The sequence below is a fragment of the Thunnus albacares genome, chromosome 9 (genome assembly GCF_914725855.1).
Source record: "Thunnus albacares chromosome 9, fThuAlb1.1, whole genome shotgun sequence".
In the NCBI taxonomy this organism is placed as follows: domain Eukaryota; kingdom Metazoa; phylum Chordata; class Actinopteri; order Scombriformes; family Scombridae; genus Thunnus; species Thunnus albacares.
Window position 1 is genome coordinate 26,274,244 of NC_058114.1, and position 18,074 is coordinate 26,292,317.

At 42.6% G+C, this 18,074-nt stretch overlaps 3 protein-coding genes across 3 annotated transcripts; 1 reads left to right on the forward strand and 2 right to left on the reverse strand.

Annotated features, from left to right (window-relative positions):
- Positions 1 to 548: 548 nt before the first annotated feature.
- paics (phosphoribosylaminoimidazole carboxylase, phosphoribosylaminoimidazole succinocarboxamide synthetase) lies at positions 549 to 8,967 on the reverse strand. Its single transcript, XM_044361794.1, has 16 exons — positions 8,559 to 8,967; positions 7,802 to 8,296; positions 7,652 to 7,711; positions 6,966 to 7,574; positions 6,164 to 6,241; positions 5,661 to 5,847; positions 4,910 to 5,000; positions 4,206 to 4,377; positions 3,918 to 4,115; positions 2,745 to 2,923; positions 2,453 to 2,632; positions 2,222 to 2,335; positions 2,055 to 2,138; positions 1,610 to 1,790; positions 1,350 to 1,508; positions 549 to 1,249 (listed from the first exon to the last, which is right to left on the reverse strand). The coding sequence occupies exons 1-16, from the start codon at positions 8,950 to 8,952 to the stop codon at positions 1,083 to 1,085; spliced, it is 3,348 nt and encodes a 1,115-aa protein (XP_044217729.1). The 5' UTR covers positions 8,953 to 8,967; the 3' UTR covers positions 549 to 1,082.
- An 86-nt stretch (positions 8,968 to 9,053) lies between these two features.
- On the forward strand, positions 9,054 to 12,375 carry ppat (phosphoribosyl pyrophosphate amidotransferase). The gene is made up of 11 exons (XM_044361795.1): positions 9,054 to 9,112; positions 9,402 to 9,468; positions 9,787 to 9,993; positions 10,165 to 10,277; positions 10,361 to 10,506; positions 10,706 to 10,778; positions 10,863 to 11,014; positions 11,100 to 11,227; positions 11,327 to 11,548; positions 11,896 to 12,016; positions 12,200 to 12,375. Exons 1-11 carry the CDS (start codon positions 9,054 to 9,056, stop codon positions 12,373 to 12,375), a joined length of 1,464 nt encoding a protein of 487 aa, XP_044217730.1.
- Positions 12,376 to 12,847: 472 nt separating this feature from the next.
- si:dkeyp-117h8.4 (uncharacterized protein LOC572032 homolog) lies at positions 12,848 to 17,748 on the reverse strand. The gene is made up of 9 exons (XM_044362641.1): positions 17,574 to 17,748; positions 17,385 to 17,448; positions 16,004 to 16,059; positions 15,815 to 15,848; positions 15,686 to 15,711; positions 15,527 to 15,602; positions 13,905 to 15,416; positions 13,738 to 13,780; positions 12,848 to 13,645 (listed from the first exon to the last, which is right to left on the reverse strand). The coding sequence occupies exons 1-9, from the start codon at positions 17,649 to 17,651 to the stop codon at positions 13,633 to 13,635; spliced, it is 1,902 nt and encodes a 633-aa protein (XP_044218576.1). The 5' UTR covers positions 17,652 to 17,748; the 3' UTR covers positions 12,848 to 13,632.
- Between the last annotated feature and the right edge of the window lie 326 nt (positions 17,749 to 18,074).

Sequence of the window (18,074 nt, forward strand, 5' to 3'; positions counted from 1 at the left end):
AGGGAGAGCTGTGCTATAATAGATGTAAAAAATAAAATGGTGGCATGAGATTCTGACTCATTCTCTTGGCTGCAAACTACTGGAACAGATTGAAAGGGTTTGGGATTTTGGATTGTCAATATGGGTTGCAGGCTCCCTCTTGTGGCTGAGTTGAGGTCCCACAACTGAGAAATTAATAATACATAGACACGGTGGTCGTACTAGAGCAGGGGGTGCTGCAAGGACACTGAGTTCACTGAAAAAGAGCTATGATTGTGGTGTGAAACTCTAAGACTGTGCAGTTAGTGACACTAGTGTAAAGACTTGGAACATAAATGTACAAAGGCTAATAGGACTAAATTAATCAAATTCGAGATGTAAAATTTGGTGAAACAAGTAGCAGTCATATTTGGCTAAACTTGTCAGCAGTATCTCAACTCAAATCCTATTAACCATGATAAAATCACAGGCTGAGCACTAGTCAGAAAAACTCACTGTGGCCCAAGTCAAAGTTCAAATTCCTCCAATTCTACTCCTTCTCCCACAAACTTTTTGACCAGCCAAAGAAATGCAAGTTTGCTTTCTTTAATCCAACAATGTAATGAATGTAAAGTCCTTAGATCAGTCGATTGAAAACCTCAAATAGATACAATAGAAGAGACATGACTTTGATACTGGTTAGCTTATTTTCCTTTTAGGGAAGCTTATAAAACAGCAAGATTTAATTTCATTAGCGTATAAACAGAAGCTCGATCTCTGGCAAATATGTAGAAACAGAGGCTGAAAATTGTTGAAAGTGTTCCTTTCATACTTTTAAAGACACCGATAAAGTGTTACTCCTCAGATAAGCAAAAAAGACTCTTAACTGAAACTATCATTTTGAAAACTTGTGTAAAAATAAACAGGATTAAACAACCACAGAAGCATTTCATTAAGAAGCTTTTAATAAATTCTTTTTTTAATGGAATGATTTAAGTGTGTGAAAAAGGAAATGTTGATTGAATCTACTGTTAGTGGGGGTTTCATGGTAAACAAAGACATGGCAAGACAGACAGTGGAGCCCTAAAAAGACCACTCTCGGCTCAAACGGGTCTTGAGCCACTTCAGAGGCTGCAGGCCTGTAGCTTCTTATCAGCCACCTTCAGAGACACCCAGGTGTTGAGCATGGAGGCCCTCAGTTTGCACCACACCAGGTGATCAGTCAGCCCGAAGATCTGTGCGGCAAACTGAGCAGCGGCCTCAGGGGAGAGGATTGTTGAGCAGCCAAGACCTGAATGGGGGAAACAAAGAAAGGCTCAATTAGTACAATAAATAAATAAACTTGCATGTGAATAACAATTTAAGACTTAAACAGAAAGAGATTCGCTTACCGCTTGGCATGCGAAGGGATGACCAGACATCTTGTGCACCCCAGTCTGGAGTGAGAGGTGGGCAGTTGATGACGGGGTAAGCCGTATTTCCAGACATCACAGGACCGAGGCCGTTACTTCTGCCGGCCACAGCCACAAACACAGTGGGTACACTGTCACCTGAGGAACAGCAAATAGATATAACGACAGATATCAAAATCCACTTCCTCAGAAAAGAAAGAAGAAAAAGGAGCCAGACTTATGTTAGAATGAACGCTCACCTTCGTATTCTGCTTTAATGCGGAGTGTCTCATCTGGACCTTTGTGTGCCGAGGTAACTCTCAGAACACATGGAATCCCGTAGGAGGTGCAAGCCTTCCTGATTTTCTCACAGTGGGCCATGTCCGAGGTGGAGCCCATCAAAACGACCACCCTGCCATTGGCCTGAGACTCCAGCAGCAGCTACAGACAACAAAGCGCTCATTAGGTCCATGCAGATCATAGTTAATTGTCCTCTAAAAAAGGTATGTTTAGAATGTAAAAATAATTTATTATGTAAAGAGAAGAGTTTAAGAATTGAGTTTTCAAAGTGATAAAACTGGAATGCAACAAACTTCAGATAACTAGTTTACAATGAACTATCAGTCAGTTGATTAAAAGCAAACAAATGCTAAAAGCCTGCCCTGATAACACAGAGCAGATTGGGGGAAAAAGGGTTCAGTGTACCTTGACCCTCTCAGAGACCCACTCAAAGTTCCTCTTCACCATTTGCATCGCCTCAGGGGTTACTTCTTTAAGGTCTCGGTACACCTAGTAAAAAAGGGAAAAAAGTTATTTTCAGCCTTTAGATTAATCTTTGAAAGTATTAAAATGAAAAAAAAAAAATCACTGACCTGCTTATCTTTTTGCTGGCTTCGATCTCCGGCAGGCCACAGCCTCCATGAGTCGTTGTCGATCACATCAGCGAGGACAATCTCTTGAGTCTTCACATTCACACCAAACTCAATCTATGACGAAAGGAAGATAATCTCTTTATGTCGGGTACCAGCTGTGAGCGCTCCGTAGAAAAGTGGTCACACGAGGGTGCTGATGTAGCCAGCAGGGGGCAGCGCTGCACCACATACCTTCATGTCCACCAGTGTGCAGTTCTGAGTGGCCCAGGCCTTCTCCAGAATCTCAAAGATGGCCACAGTGCTGCGATTCATGATGTCTACCTCACACTGGCCGATAGTGAGCCCAGCCAGACAGAACTTGGCCTCCAGCAGCTGCTCCTCCGACCACTGGGGATCGTTGTTGGCATCATCCTAAAAATGAGAAAGATTAATTGGATCATTTTGGATTTGACGCTGGCTCACTTCTGAGTCAACTTACAGCTCTTAGACTGTAAACACAGAAGAGGAGAGGCCTGAGACTCACTTTAAAGAACATCTCCATCTTCAGGGGGGAGAAGCGGTAGCCTTCTTTGACTCCTGGGTTCCTCTTGAGGAAGGATCCAGTTGCCACTCTCCGACATACCCACTCAATGGGAATCATCTCACAGTGGGCTGCAATGAATGCTGTGTCCGAGTGCTGCTTCACAAAGGCAGTCTTAATGCCTAGAAAACAAGATAGATGTTAAAGGAGTCTCAGAATCTCCCATAGCCCCCCCTTAATGGTGGGGGTGATGTTGCTGGTCACGTTCTGGTAAATTATAAAGCGACAAAGTTTCAAGTCACAAGACAGCCATTATCACAGCTTGGCTGACTCACACCACGCTCGTGAGTAGCATAAGGGTCACAGTTACCCAATTACATTTAAATTAATGCAAGGTGGGGAGTCATTTTGGAACCTGGGCCTTTATTTTGGACCCAACGTCAAACTACACATGACCACGTAACTGCAGCTTTGTCAGTTCTGTGCATGAATGCAAAAGGTTAGTTGAAAAACGTTTGTCATTAAGTGCAAGGATCACGCCATGCAAACTTAAACTGCACTAGAATTAGATTAACTGTGTCTGTAGTCCCAGGGCAGGAAATATTAAATGCATAAACAAGTAAGTTAATTTTAAAAAAACAAAAATTGGCAATTCAAGTATGTCAAGTTGAGCAATGAATTGAACTGCCCCCCCCCCCCCCCCCCCCCCGCATTTCCTGACTTTTATGAACCAAACAATTAAAAGATCATAGTAGTTGCATCCCTAGTTTCAAACAATCATTCAACTGGCTGTAACAGAAAAGGTAAATAGACCAAAGATTGTCTCTCGTCCTGAATAAAACAGTCACCTCTCTGAACTCCTTATCTTGCACACTTGGGTTAAAAGTAGAGATGATGAAACCACAAAAATTCCCTAGGGATTCATTGATTGAAAAAAGGTGTGTGTGTGTGTGTGTGTGTGTGTGTGTGTGTGTGTGTTGGGGGTGGAGGTGGGGTAAGTTATTAAATCAAAGCTTGAAATACCTTAATTCTACAGTCGTTGTACCTGTTTGGCTTTCGTGTGCTGTATGAAAGTTTCTGTGCATGTGGGAAAGTTGTCTCAGGGTTATGACACACCGGCAGCAGCCCACACATTACCTGACGGATTAACTGTAAAAACTTTGAATGAGTCCTCACCAGATTCCTGGAGCAGCTTGAACACGCAGCTCGTGGTTTTGTTGGCGATAGCAGCCTTGCCCTCCATCTGGTCTTTCCTCACGGCATTCCCAGCGGTGATCTGGTCTTTGGATTGGACCAGGACCAGTCCGGGCTGGTCCACGAGCTCGAAAATCTGCTTCGTCTTTCCCTCATTCAGCTTCTGGCCGACTTTCAACTCTGAAACATACAAGAAGAAAACACCTCAGAATAAACGCTGCACGTTAGACGCACACGCTCTAAAGTATGAATTAATGTGCTGTACTGTACCTGGTGTGGACGCCATTGTTTTCTTTGACAGCCTGCAGCTCTGAAAGACAACACAGAAAACGGGAGTACTCAACTTTGAATAGTTGTTGTGTGAAGAGGCAGCAGGAGGCGTGCGGGCAGAAGAAGAGGGAAGTCGGCAGTGTCTTACGTGCCCTGATAACCAATCACATCCCTAAAATGATTGAGATAACCAATCACAGCAGCGCATTGGTGACCACGTGGGGGTGAGGGTCAGGAGATGCTCAAGCACCAAATATTTTGCATGACGACGAACTTTTTTGTGGTTTCATCAACTAAAGTTGCCCCCATTGAGGTTTGAAGATTGATTTATCAAAAAGCTTTTTCGACAGAAAAATAGTTGGCTGCTTGACCGAATCGATTAATTTGATTTACTGATCAGTTATCCACCTCATCTAAAAAATACCACGTTTGTTCAGCTAATTCAATAAGTTTGACTACATGTGTTTTGATCGATTTGTGTGATAACAGGTACGGTGGCCTGTTAGGTTAAAGCCCCTTTTTGGTCACAAAGTTGTTTTTTACGATTACATGCTGACTTCAACGATGTCAGCTGAGTTTATATAGTTTTAACAAGCCACGTTGTGTCGGAATCAACGTTGTGTGGCACGTGCTCGGTCAACACTATCAGTGCGTGAACAGGCACGCACGCACGCGCTCATTGCTCAAGGAAGCAGACAGGAGACGGTCCCGCCGGGGAGAACCGGAGAGACAGCGGCGAGATGGAGTTCGAGGAGTCCGGTATCGGGGAAGAGTGCGGGGTTTTCGGCTGCGTGGCTGCCGGAGAGTGGCCCACACAGCTGGAGGTGGCTCAAGTCCTGACTCTGGGACTTGTGGCGTTACAGCACAGGTAGGTAACAGAAAGGTGTGTGTGCGCGCATATTTTAAACATGACTGTTACTCCCCCCCAGTAACGGACAAAGCTACTTTTAATAGCTAACGTTAATTTCAATGACACATGCAAAACAAAGAAAAAGAAAGTTAAAGTGTTGTAGGTTTTTTGTTTGTTTGTTTGTATTTTGGAGTAAACAGCGACACTCACGTCATACATAGTTTGCGTGTCTGATTAAATGTGACAAAATTGGTTTGTTAAACGCGTGACTCGAGGCATTGTTTTTTTTCAGCACTGTGCTGAGAAAATAATGTTACACATGTTGAATTAAAGCCACAAAGGAGTCACATGAACGTGGTAAAATAAATCGCCAGACAGTAAGGATGCTGCAGTGTTTTCCCCCAGAGGAGCCATGACAAATGTCAACAAGCAACAGTCTCACTCTCAAATATTCAAGTATTCAAATATTCAAACATATCCTCAAGGCAAAAATAGGCTGTAAAATGTAGTTTACATTGTTTTTTCCCCCAGCACAGCACCATCATATCTTTTCTGGACATTACAGGCTTTTATGACTAATGACAAGTTTGCTTTAGTTGTGTAACATTTTGTCACATGTGATTAAGATTACCTGTCTCCCAGGAGATGGATTAGGGGAGGCCATTGAACACACTGAACTGATCTTTATTATCGGGATGTGTTCCTGCTCTTCTTTACACTGGGCTTTCATGTTATCAGCACAGTTGGGGCCAGTGACCAGTTTTTTTTTTACTGGTATCTGGAGTGTGGTGTCTGAAAATAAGAACAAAGGCAGGTTTAAATGCAGTGTTCTTAAACCACCTGGATGCTGTGATTTGTGAAATTAATCCTAATACAACATTTTAGATCTTAAAGGATGAGCAGAGTTTCTTTTTCTGGTCTCAGAATCTAGTTCATGAGTTCTTCGTTTCGTTAGCAGTTGTAATTTGCCCTTATCCATAATTTCATTAAGAGGCTCCATGTCAAATCATGGGACTGAGTGCACTGAATTAGAAATTACAAAGGCTTCAGTCAATTGTGGACGTCATGTGACACACAAAGTAATTACAGAAGGAGGCACATTTCAGACCTTGATCCACAGCTTTCCTCTTCATTCCTCTGTTTGCTGATAGAGTATCTGCATTTTCTGCTGTAGTTTCAGAAGAGCCTGCAAACAACATACAACATGAAAGAGTTACAAGACAAAGATAACTGGTCTTTTTTTTCAGAATTCAGATGCTATTTAAACGAAGCGGAGACAGACGGACTTATAGAATCTTCAAACAAGCCTAGTTTATCAGTTTTACTACAGTATTATGACACTAACTTGAAATTTCTCAAGACTCAAGGTTTAAGAGGTATCCAGCCATGCAGATTAAGTCTGCAGCTAATGATTATTTTCATTACTTTGTAGATAGTTTGTTTTTAAGTGGAGGTTTAGAAATATGGGTGTGTTAGATGTCTGCCTCCACCCCACTACAGTGAAGGCGAATTTAAAAAATACTGTCTTTACAGAAACAATCGTAACCTTGTTGCTCAGGATAATCCACATTTTCTACAGAGCAAATATTCCCTATGGAAGCTGTTCACAGGGAGCGTCTGTGAGGATTTTTTTTTTTTTTTTTTTTGTAAATTGGGTGAATCAACCCCTTTTAAAAGTTTTACTTTGTTGATGTTTGGAAAATCGTAAATTGGATTAAAGTGATGTGACATTTTAATTTTGTACGTGTGAGTTGAGGAGATTAGAGATGTAAAGTCAAAACAAAGCTTGAATGTTTTTGGCTGCTGTAAATATCTGGTCCTGTTTGACTTTGGTAATTAATAGTAGAAAGCTAAATGTGAATTACTTTCATCAAACACTAGATATAAACAAATCATGTTATTGGGCTCACTCATTAATCTGTGCTCTTGATCCAAGCGGTGCCCGTTGCCTGGATGCAGCCTTGGTTCTTCATCGTTTGGTGTAGCATCGAGGCTTATAGACGAGACAGAATCAGAACTACATGTTCTCTCCTCCATCGCGTCCGCCATCGTCGACACTGTGTTTGACTTTGTCAGAATGACATCTGCATGATCGTTCTCCTCGCAGTCCTCCAGCATCGTAAGTCCGCCTGAATCTGCTTGGTGGTTTGCAGGTGAGCCATTAGTTGCGTGATTCATAATGGCATCCACCTCATCGTAGAACCTCATAAGGCGTCTTGGGTCAGTTTCATCAGTCTTTCCCCTTTGGAGGGACCGGTAAAGGTACTTGAGGTTTTTGTACTTGGTGTGGCACTGTTTCCAGTCACGTTCAATGCCTTGCTGCATTAACCTGTTAGAGATCTGGACAAAGATGTCTCTCTTTCTGGTCGAGCTCTCCAACTGCCTGCACACACGCTCATCAGACCAGACCTGAATCAGTGCTCGAACCTCCTGGTCACTCCAGTTTCGACCTGTGTCTGACACAGTGACCACGTGGAACTGGTCAGAGCAGGATGGATCTGTGGGTGTTAGATGGGCGCCTGAAGTGAAGAAAAGTAGAGTAAGAAAAGAGAAGATGACACACTGTAAACTGTACAGCTTATTTATTTTTGCATACCTGTTCCTCTCCATTTTGCTTCCATGTCGCCATCCATATCGTAATCATCACTAGTGTCATCTGAAAATAAAATTATTAGTAGATAATTTGATCTTTTTAGCATTTTTTAATCATAACTACTAGAACCAGGCAGACTGCATGCATACATACCATCATCAATTTCTATGACAACCTCATTTTCTGAAGCTGTCTGTGCTGTGTTGCCTGCTGGTGTTTGCAGCCTCCCAGCTCCCATTTCTCCATCATACAACCTCCTCTGCATCTCTAGAGTCCCATTTTCCAGTCCACGGTCCAGCAGAATGGCTTCCACCTCATCAAAGAACTTCATGTACTTCCCGGGGCCTCCCGCTACGCTGCCTCCAGCAGCGTGAGCGCTCTTGGCGGTCTTGTAGTCATATTTTAAGTTCTTGTATTTTGTTCGACATTGTTTCCAGTTACGTATCACCCCAAAGTTTCTCTGCATCTGACGGGCCATCTCTTGGAAGATGGACTTGTTGCGTAGCGTGCACTTCAAGCGCTCTCGAATATGCCGGTCAGCCCAGATGCACAACAGTGCTCGTACCTCATCATCTGTCCAGTGGCGGCCCCCCTCTTCAGCCACACTTGAAGTGTAAGGAAGAGCCAGATGGATTCGACTCTTGATTCCTGTACACACAAGCACACAAAGTGTTGTTTTTCTCTTGATTTTTCAAAAATTCAATCAAAAGTTTTAATTTAATCTGAGTTTTTAGACATTTACAATATTAAGAGCACGTTAGTTTTCAATGTCAGTTTGAGGCTAAAAATAGTTTAACTGACATGCTTGTTTATCCTCTAATCTGTTAGTTTTTATCTAAATACTAAAATGTGTTGAGCATTGTCATATTGTGATCATCAGCGCTACAGTTGGGGTTGAACCTACATTTACCTTCCTGCATTGAGATTGTGACTGAGGAAGGGTAGATTCCTCTTTGATTACCCACATCTTCCACCTCTTCCTCCCAGCCCTCCACCGGCCTTCCATCCACTCCTGGGCTGTAGTTTGCTGATGGGCCTGCTGCTTCAGGCTTCCTGCTCTTAAGTCCCAGGCTCCTGCACTTGGCCTGACACTCCCACCAGCTGCGCACAACACTAAGCCTCCTCAGACGCTCTGAGATCAACTCAAATGTGGTTCTGCTCTCAGCTACATGCTGAGCTCCCACCTCGTCCCACACAGACATGAGAGCCAGCACCTCTGCCTCCCCCCATTGCCTCTCCACCGAGCCTTTTTCCTCTACCACCTCCCTATCACCTCCTCTTTGTCTCTCTGCTCCTCTCTCCATGTTTGAGCTGACCTGGAAACGCTTTCTTTTCCCCAACCCGTCTGTCTCTGCTGCCCGGTTCCCTAGGCAACCAGGCGGTTAAGCCTGAAAGCAACGCCTCCATGCAGAAAAGCAGCCTCACCACTGGCTTAAGCTGTGTGGTGAGGGGGCGGGATCAACTGTAATCCGAGAAGCAGCTTGGTAAATAGGCTGAAACTGCAGCAAGACGACTCTCCGGGTATAGCAGCTCCACAGCTGAAAAGCAGACGCTTTTTGGTTTTTTTCAGCTTCCCATTCCTGCCTCATTTTGCCCTTATCAAACTAGTTTAGTTCGCCTCAAGCATTTACAGTTGAAAAAGTTTATTCATGTTCAGTCTTGTAGAAAGAGGACTGAGGGATCAGAAATGATAAAACTCACTTCCCACTGATATATTTAAACTGTTTCCACGTGATTGTTTGTGTCTACTCAGGGGTCAGGAAAGTGCTGGGATTGTCACAAGTAATGGAGCCAGTCCACCAACATATGCAAGCCACAAGGTAACAGTAAATCATGAGCAGAAGCCCTTTATAAGAATAGAAACGTGTCAAAAACACATTTTTCAGCTACAGCTGCTTTTCATTAATGTGCACCATACATAAAGGCTTTTCATTATTACAGTCACACAAACACACAGTTTGACTCAATTACAGTTAACATGATAATGGTTGTTGAGGGTTCTGCTGGTGTGTTATAAACATTCAGATTGTGACCTGGTTTCCACTTCACAACATGATAGCTGCATGTTGTTGTTTTTTTGTGCTGACTGTGCAACTGAAAACATCTCACATTCCTCCATTTTTTAATTTTTTTTTTAGGGGATGGGATTAGTGAGCACTGCTTTCTCACCCGAGGGTCTTCTGAAGCTGCGCCATGGTAACCTTGGTATTTGTCACACACGCTATTCAACTACTGGGATCTCGGAGCTGCAGAACTGCCAGCCCTTTGTGGTGGATACACTTCATGGCAAGATTGCTGTAGCACACAATGGAGAGTTAGTTAATGCTCATGCCTTGCGGAAAAAGGTGATCACGGCCTTCTGCTAATCTAGATTTATTAATGTAGTCGGTATTTATGCTCATGAGTGTAATAACTTGTTCTCTAGGACGTAAACAAACACATGCAAGGAAAATGATGCATAAAATTACGCTCTCTTGTATTCATAGTGAGGCAATCATTGTAAATGTGCCATGCAGGTAATGCGCCATGGTGTAGGCCTGTCCACCAGCTCAGACAGTGAACTCATCACCCAGCTGCTGGCGTTTACTCCACCTATGGAGGAGATAGATGCACCAGACTGGGTTGCCAGGTCAGTGTAATGATGTAACGCTGCGTATAATATTAATTATTTTTTACACAATATTTAAATAATTGCTTTTTTTTTAATTGTAGAATTAAAAATCTGATGACCGAGACCCCTACATCGTACTCTCTGTTGGTGATGTTCAAGGATGTTGTCTATGCTGTGCGTGACCCTTATGGAAATCGGCCCCTCTGCATCGGACGTGTTGTTCCCATCTCTAAACTGCACAGTTCAGGTATTCAAAGCATGTTTTTAATGTGACCTTCACATCAGACATGTTTGTCCTTAAAAGACTCTTCTGCTACTGATAAAGAAGAGGCCTCACGGCAGCCCAGACTTTTTTTTTTTGGTATCACAGGCTGGCCTTTGATTTCATCAGAGGTCAGATGTGTAAGCTGGCAGATGATTAACTTCATTCTTTGTCCCTTGGTCAGGTGCTGGAGAGGAGGACACTGAGGGCTGGGTTGTGTCATCAGAGTCCTGCAGCTTTCAGTCTATTGGTGCCAAGTAAGTTTTTAACGCTGATGCAACTGCAATTTACTGGAAGTGCTGTGGGTTATGACACTTCCTTGTGTCCTCCTTGATTCTCAGGTATTACAGGGAGGTCCTACCAGGAGAGATAGTCCAGATATCAAAACATGGCGTCAAGTCTCTGAGTGTTGTCCCTCGCCCTGAGGGAGACCTCCCCGCCTTCTGCATATTCGAATATGTTTACTTTGCCAGACCGGATTCTATTTTTGAAGGTATTAATATTTATTATGGATAACACTAATTTTTTAACAAAATGGCAGACTTGAAGAATTGTTGAAATACTTTTCTGTACTGCAGGACAGATGGTCTATACTGTCAGGCAGCGCTGTGGTCGGCAGTTAGCCATCGAGGCTCCAACAGATGCAGACGTGGTCAGCACTGTGCCAGAGTCTGCAACCCCTGCTGCCCTGGGCTATGCTCAGCAGGTCTGTCTACACTGACTCTGACAAGAAATGCTGTAATACATCCACCTCCTGATGGCCTCTGTCCTCACAAGCTTTCCTCCTTTTGTCCTCCTCTCACAGTCTGGGCTGCCATACATAGAGGTTTTGTGTAAGAACCGCTATGTGGGGAGAACATTTATTCAACCAAATACCCGCTTAAGGCAGCTAGGAGTTGCCAAGAAGTTTGGGGCACTGACGGACAACTTTGCAGGGAAACGAGTGGTACTAATTGATGACTCCATCGTCCGAGGCAACACCATCTCCCCCATTATAAAACTGCTGAAGGAAGCTGGTGCAACAGAGGTTTGTTGACTAGAGCTCGAACAATTATTGTCATTGATGTTGCATACTATTTCATATGTGGTGGCCTGATTGAACAAATCTTATTACACAGATAAAGACTAGAAAACTAAGTCTAGGTTGTTTTCCTGTGCTGTAAAAGATTTGTTTGTGTCAGTACCATAAATTAAGAGCTTAGAGGTTTTCTATGATTTTCTAATAAATCAGTTAACTCAGAAAAATATTAAGTCTGTGAATACACATTTATGCTAAAAATATTCTAGATTGACCAGAGTGCCAGACGAGTGAAGTTTGATTTAATTGGCCACTGCACTTGTTGCTTGTTGCTAACAGTATTTCTTTCTTAACAGGTCCATATCAGAGTTGCCTCTCCACCTATCAGGTTTCCTTGCTACATGGGCATCAACATTCCAACTAAGGAGGAGCTCATTGCTAACAAGCCAGAGTTTCAGGACATTGCTGGATACATTGGTAAGAGTTTATAGTACATAATACTGACAGTGTGGCCTAGCCTGCTTTCAGAGTTTCTGACAAAACACACACATCAAGGCAAAATGATTAAGTTAAGTAGTGCATCTTATTTATTTTTAAAGGCCTTATTGTGATCTTGTTGTCTATTATCAATTAACACCTCAACTGTTGTATATACTGTAGGTGCTGACAGTGTTCAGTATCTGACTGTGGAGGGGCTGGTGTCGGCTGTCCAGGAGGGAATCGCCTCCCTCCAGGAGAAAGACACGGTGATCAGCTCCACTAACAAGTCCAACAAGAGAGTGGGCCACTGCACTGCCTGTCTGACTGGGAAATATCCAGTGGAGCTGGAGTGGTAACTGCTGTACCTACGCCGAGGCCAAGCAGCAACAGCACTGGATTTACTGCAAACTCCCACAGCTGTTACATGTTAATCAAAAATTGTCGGTAAACTGGAAAAGCAGTGGGCAGATATCTCAATACTGCTATCTGGGACACTAAGTGATGTATTGAATACACAACTGCAGCTATACTTCTATAGAGGGTTTACAATCCTGCTCAGATCCTTAAACAGCAGTTTAAAATGTTGCGTTTACTGACCTCCAGTGGTTGCAGTGATGTAATGTGTACTTGTGGGGTGTTCACTAACCCTGAGGTGACTCCAGGTGCAACAGAGCACCTTTGACCACAAAACACTTTTTTTTTTTTGTTGCATTTCTTGTGAATGTTACCATGTAAAGGCATTTTCAGAAATCTTTAGTTTCACATTCCCAGCCTTGACAAACACAAGCATTAGATGGTTCGCCATGTCAAAAATGCGCACAAGCCTAGTGACCAAAAAGAGAAATTGTCTTTATTTTCTTATCAATTTTACTTTGACATTTTCCTAAAATTAACCACTCTGCTCTTTTGTTGTGGTTTTGACTGTTGGATATTTTGTTTTCTTAACTTTAAACATTAAATGCATATAATGGAAAAGAATAAAAACACAATAAACAGGTTGACTGCACTAGAATAAGTACTCTTAGTGGATTTTTTTCCCCCCAGAAAAATCATTTTCACATTGACATAAAATTTTAGTTTAATAATTATCAGATATTACAAGACATAGACATGAAGCTGCATTAACTTCAGTAATGATTATGAACCACAGCACAAAAAGTCTAAAATACAGTTGGTCAACATACACAAGTATAAAACACAGCACTCTAAACAAATAGATGCTTCAATAATACATGGGAAAAAAATCCAAATAGAAACACTAACTGAATGGTAAAAACAACCACTGACAGATGTAAGATGTGTCAATGTAATAACATACTGATACAAGTCTATCATTCAGATCAATTGTATTACATATTAAATGTCTTAACAGTTGCTTTATAGTTTAGTAAATTAACTTCCTGAGGTCAAACTGTACCAGCTGAGTAATAAATGCATGCTTTCAGTGTCATTTGTTTGGTTTTCGTGTGGCCTTCACTATCCACTTTTCACCAATATTTGGGTTGAAAACATCCCACTGACGACAGTTACATGACAATTGTTTTCCACACTGGTACTTGTTGAAGGACATCTGGGGGCAGGCTTTTCCATAACAGATATAATTCCTGTTGTGTTCACCACCATTTTCTGCACATATTGGGGAAAGAAGGGTGATTACAAGAGCACTGAAATGCTAGAAACAAAATCCTGTACATAGGTATCCATAGAAACATAATTACCTGCGGAAGTAGCCAGCTGCCATTTTGCTCTCAAGTGAACCTCCTGTTAAATGAAATATAGGGAATCAGTGATTATAGGATTCAACACTTGTGTAAACTACTTAATCTAACAGTGGTCATAAATAAGGTGTGCTACAGCATAACAGTCTTTTATAAAGGATGTTTACCCAGGCCAGAAAATTCAGGCATGCCCTGAGACATCCAGGCAACGTGATGTGCATCTGCTGAGGGCTGCTGGGTGAGCTGGGTCAGCATCTCTTTGCCATGGCGTTTGGAACCTGGGGAGTACGTACAGTACCTATCTCTGGAGCGTTTGGACTGGGGATGGCAGCCCCAGTCCAATTCTCTGTGGCGTTTCCTTAAAATGGAGCGGTGGGGCGACAGTGCGAGAGCTGCCAGAGCTGAGGAAGAGTGTCCTCTGCTGGCATCAGAGCTTCTTGCACACATTCGGCAGGGAGGGCCATTAAAGTGGGATGATTTACTCTGGCAGACAAACTTGTGGTAGAGTTTAGCGAAGTCATCGTCAAGCTCTTTTTGGGAGTACAAGACACAGCTCCTTGGCAAGGAGGAGTCTAAGGACAGGTGCCGCCGGACCTTGTGACGACCTGCTGCTGTGACTGACAGAGGTGAGTGCAGCTGTGACTGGAAGGAATGATGGGACTCTCGGGTGTGAAGCGTCCTCAGTGGCATATCAGGCTTTTTTGGAGGGGAGGACAGAAACATTGCCATTGATCTGGACTTCACAGACTCTCTGGAATAGCTTACAGAATCTGATTTTGGGCTTCTGGAAAAGGCATGAGGTGGAGGTGATCTACCGAGGTCTTCTCTGATCATCATCCTTGCTTTTAAGGGACTTTGCCTGACTGGGGAGCCATAGACATCAGATCTCTCTTTAACACCAGTGGTTTCTGATGCATATGTGGAGCAGCAAGCAGTCTTAGCTGAGTGTGCAGAAAGAGGAAGCCTTTTTAATCTAGGCGACAGATCCAAGGATGCTTTTGCAGAGGGATAGTGAGGTTGTGAACTGACAGTGGAAAATGAGGGCTGTGCTCCCTGCTGTGAGAAAGACGGAGGGGAGGGTTGATTCACAGTGAAGGTCTGATTCAGTGAGCTCCTTCTTGGTTCAGAAGTCTCAGGGAGACAAGAGAAGTCCATCACCAGGATAGGCTGGTGCTGCTCTCTTCTTGGTGTTCCTCTATCCCTCCTAGGAGACTGCCGCTGTGTGTGCCAATCCTGCACGCTGGTTACTTTATGTAATGGAGACAGAGGAGCAGTTTCAGCCCCTCTGCTGGACATTCCTGGGAATTTCCTTTTCAAAGGGCTGTAGAAGGTCTCCTCAAGCAGGGTCTCACTGGTCATCTTTCTTGGTTTGCTTTTGGTGTTCATCAGTGTGATATTGAAGGTGTTGTTGAAGTTGCTTCTGTTTGACAGCCGTCGCCATCTGCGGTATCTCCTGAGCACCGAGTCGGCAGCATCGGAGACATGCTGCCGATGCCAGGCCCTCCCTATTTGAGTGATCATGCTGGGGTAGAGCTCCACCAAAGAGCTGCCTTGATTTCTCAGGGACATTTCCAGTCCCTCATCTTCATCCTCGGGCTGGAGCTCTGTTTCAGACACACTTCTCTGACTCTCCTCCAATGAGCTCACAGTCAGCTGAGTACCGTCACTTCTCGACATTCCTGTGGGACGCAAACGGGGAAAAGACATAAAATAAAAATAAAACTTTCCACATTTCAATGTCTGCCATAACTCATCTTGCCGAGTTGGGTGTAAAAAGTCTTGTTCTTACCATCATCCTCCATAGAAAATTGGCTGGTGGAAACACGACTCTCATCGGTTTCACTATCTTGATGTGTGAAGTCCAACTGATGAACATAAATCATCATTAATTTAAGATATACTAGACATTCATGACAGGACTGTTGAAATAAAAATCACATACACTTACCTGAGAGTCTCTTGTTACATCTTGTGCTGTGGTAGAAGAAATATCAAAGTTATCAGATGAAATATGCAGCACAGTTAACGCAATCATCTCTGTAAATTGTTACTCTTGTTGTAGGTGATGGATACCTACCTCTTAATGACTCCTCTCTCAAATCTGTCAGGCTCTGAGGAGAAATAAGTGCAGGATTATAATGACTATACTAATGCATTCACTTGTTTAAAAGTCACAGAGGATAAGCTGATCAAAACTGCTCTTTCACTCATGTCATAGTATTTTGTGTCACATGTGGCTGTGGACTATGTTCAGAGCGACCCAAACCTTTGATTCCAGCTTGCTCATCTTCATTTTTGACAGCTTCATGTAGTGATCCATTGCTTCATCATGCAAGGAGTCAAGACAGACAAGACACACAATAAGACCAGGTTACATGACGACTGCTAAACTGCAAGTGTGAAAGCAAACCACAGACTTTTAAGGCAAATACAAATTTAAACCAAATATACTCAGACAACCTATAAAGTATTTAGTAATAATCTTTGAGTAGTATTTATGCCCCCCATACATCCACACAGCTGCAGTGAAGTCATCAGTCAATAGGCTCATTTGAGATGAGCCAGGCTTATGCAGAATTGATCACTGGCGATCACAGTGCAATGCATGCTGGTTAGATTTTTGTCCAACTTGATCCCTACTTGCTCTGATGTCATGCACACATGGGCAACGATAACTTCATAAGATCAAGATGGCTGCAGTTTTTAGAGGCAGGCACCGCAGCTGCTCTCCACTGACAGCAAGGATCAGGGCATGATGGGAAACGCCTGGTTGTCACTTGATCAAAGAGCGGATTGGCTCAGGTGTTGGATCAACAACATGACGTTTTATAGAAACTCTTCATTTTTTGATTGACTGTAAAGACTTTGATTTTATTAGTCTGAAACTATACGATGAATTCATATGTGTTGATGACAACTTCTATCAGGCAAAGAAACAGAAAACAGTCAGTAACCAAATATTACAGATTGATCATTATTTAATTCTTGTAAGCATTATGAAATGAAATAGCAAGTGTGACATGAATATTCTTCTTCTCTGTACAAGTGTGAGGCCCTGACAGTCTAAATATTTGACAAATAAAGGATATAATGTCTATTTCTGCTCCTGTTCTCTTGCATTTGGAGTATTGATTGGCGTTTTACTTTAACTTATGTTTATTTATGTGTTTGCACATTACAAAATACATTTTTACTGCAATATTTGAAGATTTGATAGAATGAGATGTAAATGCGTTTGACAAGTCCGCTGATTTATGGTTAGCATGCCTGCTATCGGTTGAATTTCTACGATAAAATAACAATAATATTGGGGAATAAATGCTGTTTTGATTTTCACAAGGTACCAGATTATTTTTAATGTCCTATCACGCAGAACATCGTTAAAACAAATAGTCAGTGACTGAGTACCTACAAGCTAAAGTAGATTTAGATAACATTTAGATAACATTTTTTTAAATCGGGATCAGATCTAACAGGGTGTAAATATTTCTGTGACTTTGTGTCACTACCTCCCGCTGCTGCCTGATCCCGTCCACTTTCCAGGCGAGGCGCTGTTCATCTCAAACGAGCCTATTGTTACAGCAGCAATTTATTACACTAAAACACTGCCCAGAAACGATGTTATAATAGCTTTGCAGTTAACTTACTTTGCATGTCAGTTGCGTTGAGATCCACCTCCATCGCCCCGTCCTGATATTGCAACTTTGAATACTGTTGGAAATAATTGCAAAGGTTTTTTTTTTAGCAAACTCCATTTCTTACGAGTCTTTGAGGTAAATTCAGTCAGCTAACGTTCATGCTAACGCTGCGAGAGTCCGACAGTTACATCAACACACCTTGTCTATGATCCGCTCCAGCGCCCTTTTGTAGTTAAGACCGTTTTCATCCAGTTGTGCCTTTAAACCAACGTCCATTTTGCCTATAAAATACGTTTTCTTGATATTGATAGATGGTGAAAAGTAACAGGCTAGTTGAGAAAACAGTAATGGCGCCTTCAGGTTCAAAAATCCTGCTTCCGCAAAACGAGCAAGATCATTGGACACGGGGCGTGTGGTGCCTTCACGGATAATAGGAAATCATGAATATTAAATCGCGCTTTGAAAAACAAAAAGCAAACTGTTGCGTTTTAAGTAGTATGGTTACTCATATGTAGCAAAGATAAAGTGGAGTGAATGTTTACTTATGTGTCCACTTCTGCGTAACGATATTTGGTTGATAGATAGTTGAAGCATCAACACACATCCACGCATGTTATAAAGGCAGAGTTTGATACTTTGGCATGAACGCGCTCAAGATGACGTACATTTGCATGCCATGCGTCATCTGCACTCGACAAA

Bases quoted from the DNA above. Each gene is read 5' to 3' on its own strand.
- paics (XM_044361794.1), bottom strand. From the start codon at position 8,952: ATGGAGAGAGGAGCAGAGAGACAAAGAGGAGGTGATAGGGAGGTGGTA. The intron at 2,336-2,452 runs GTATGTGGTGCA...CTTTCGTCATAG, and splicing joins GCACACTGGTGGACATGAAG to ATTGAGTTTGGTGTGAATGT. The intron at 1,509-1,609 runs GTGAGCGTTCAT...GCTGTTCCTCAG, and splicing joins CATTAAAGCAGAATACGAAG to GTGACAGTGTACCCACTGTG.
- ppat (XM_044361795.1), top strand. From the start codon at position 9,054: ATGCAGAAAAGCAGCCTCACCACTGGCTTAAGCTGTGTGGTGAGGGGG. The intron at 10,278-10,360 runs GTCAGTGTAATG...TTTTAATTGTAG, and splicing joins GCACCAGACTGGGTTGCCAG to AATTAAAAATCTGATGACCG. The intron at 11,228-11,326 runs GTCTGTCTACAC...CTCCTCTCACAG, and splicing joins CCCTGGGCTATGCTCAGCAG to TCTGGGCTGCCATACATAGA.
- si:dkeyp-117h8.4 (XM_044362641.1), bottom strand. From the start codon at position 17,651: ATGGACGTTGGTTTAAAGGCACAACTGGATGAAAACGGTCTTAACTAC. The intron at 16,060-17,384 runs GTAAGTTAACTG...TGCATGATGAAG, and splicing joins CAACGCAACTGACATGCAAA to CAATGGATCACTACATGAAG. The intron at 15,712-15,814 runs GTAGGTATCCAT...CTTCTACCACAG, and splicing joins GAGAGAGGAGTCATTAAGAG to CACAAGATGTAACAAGAGAC.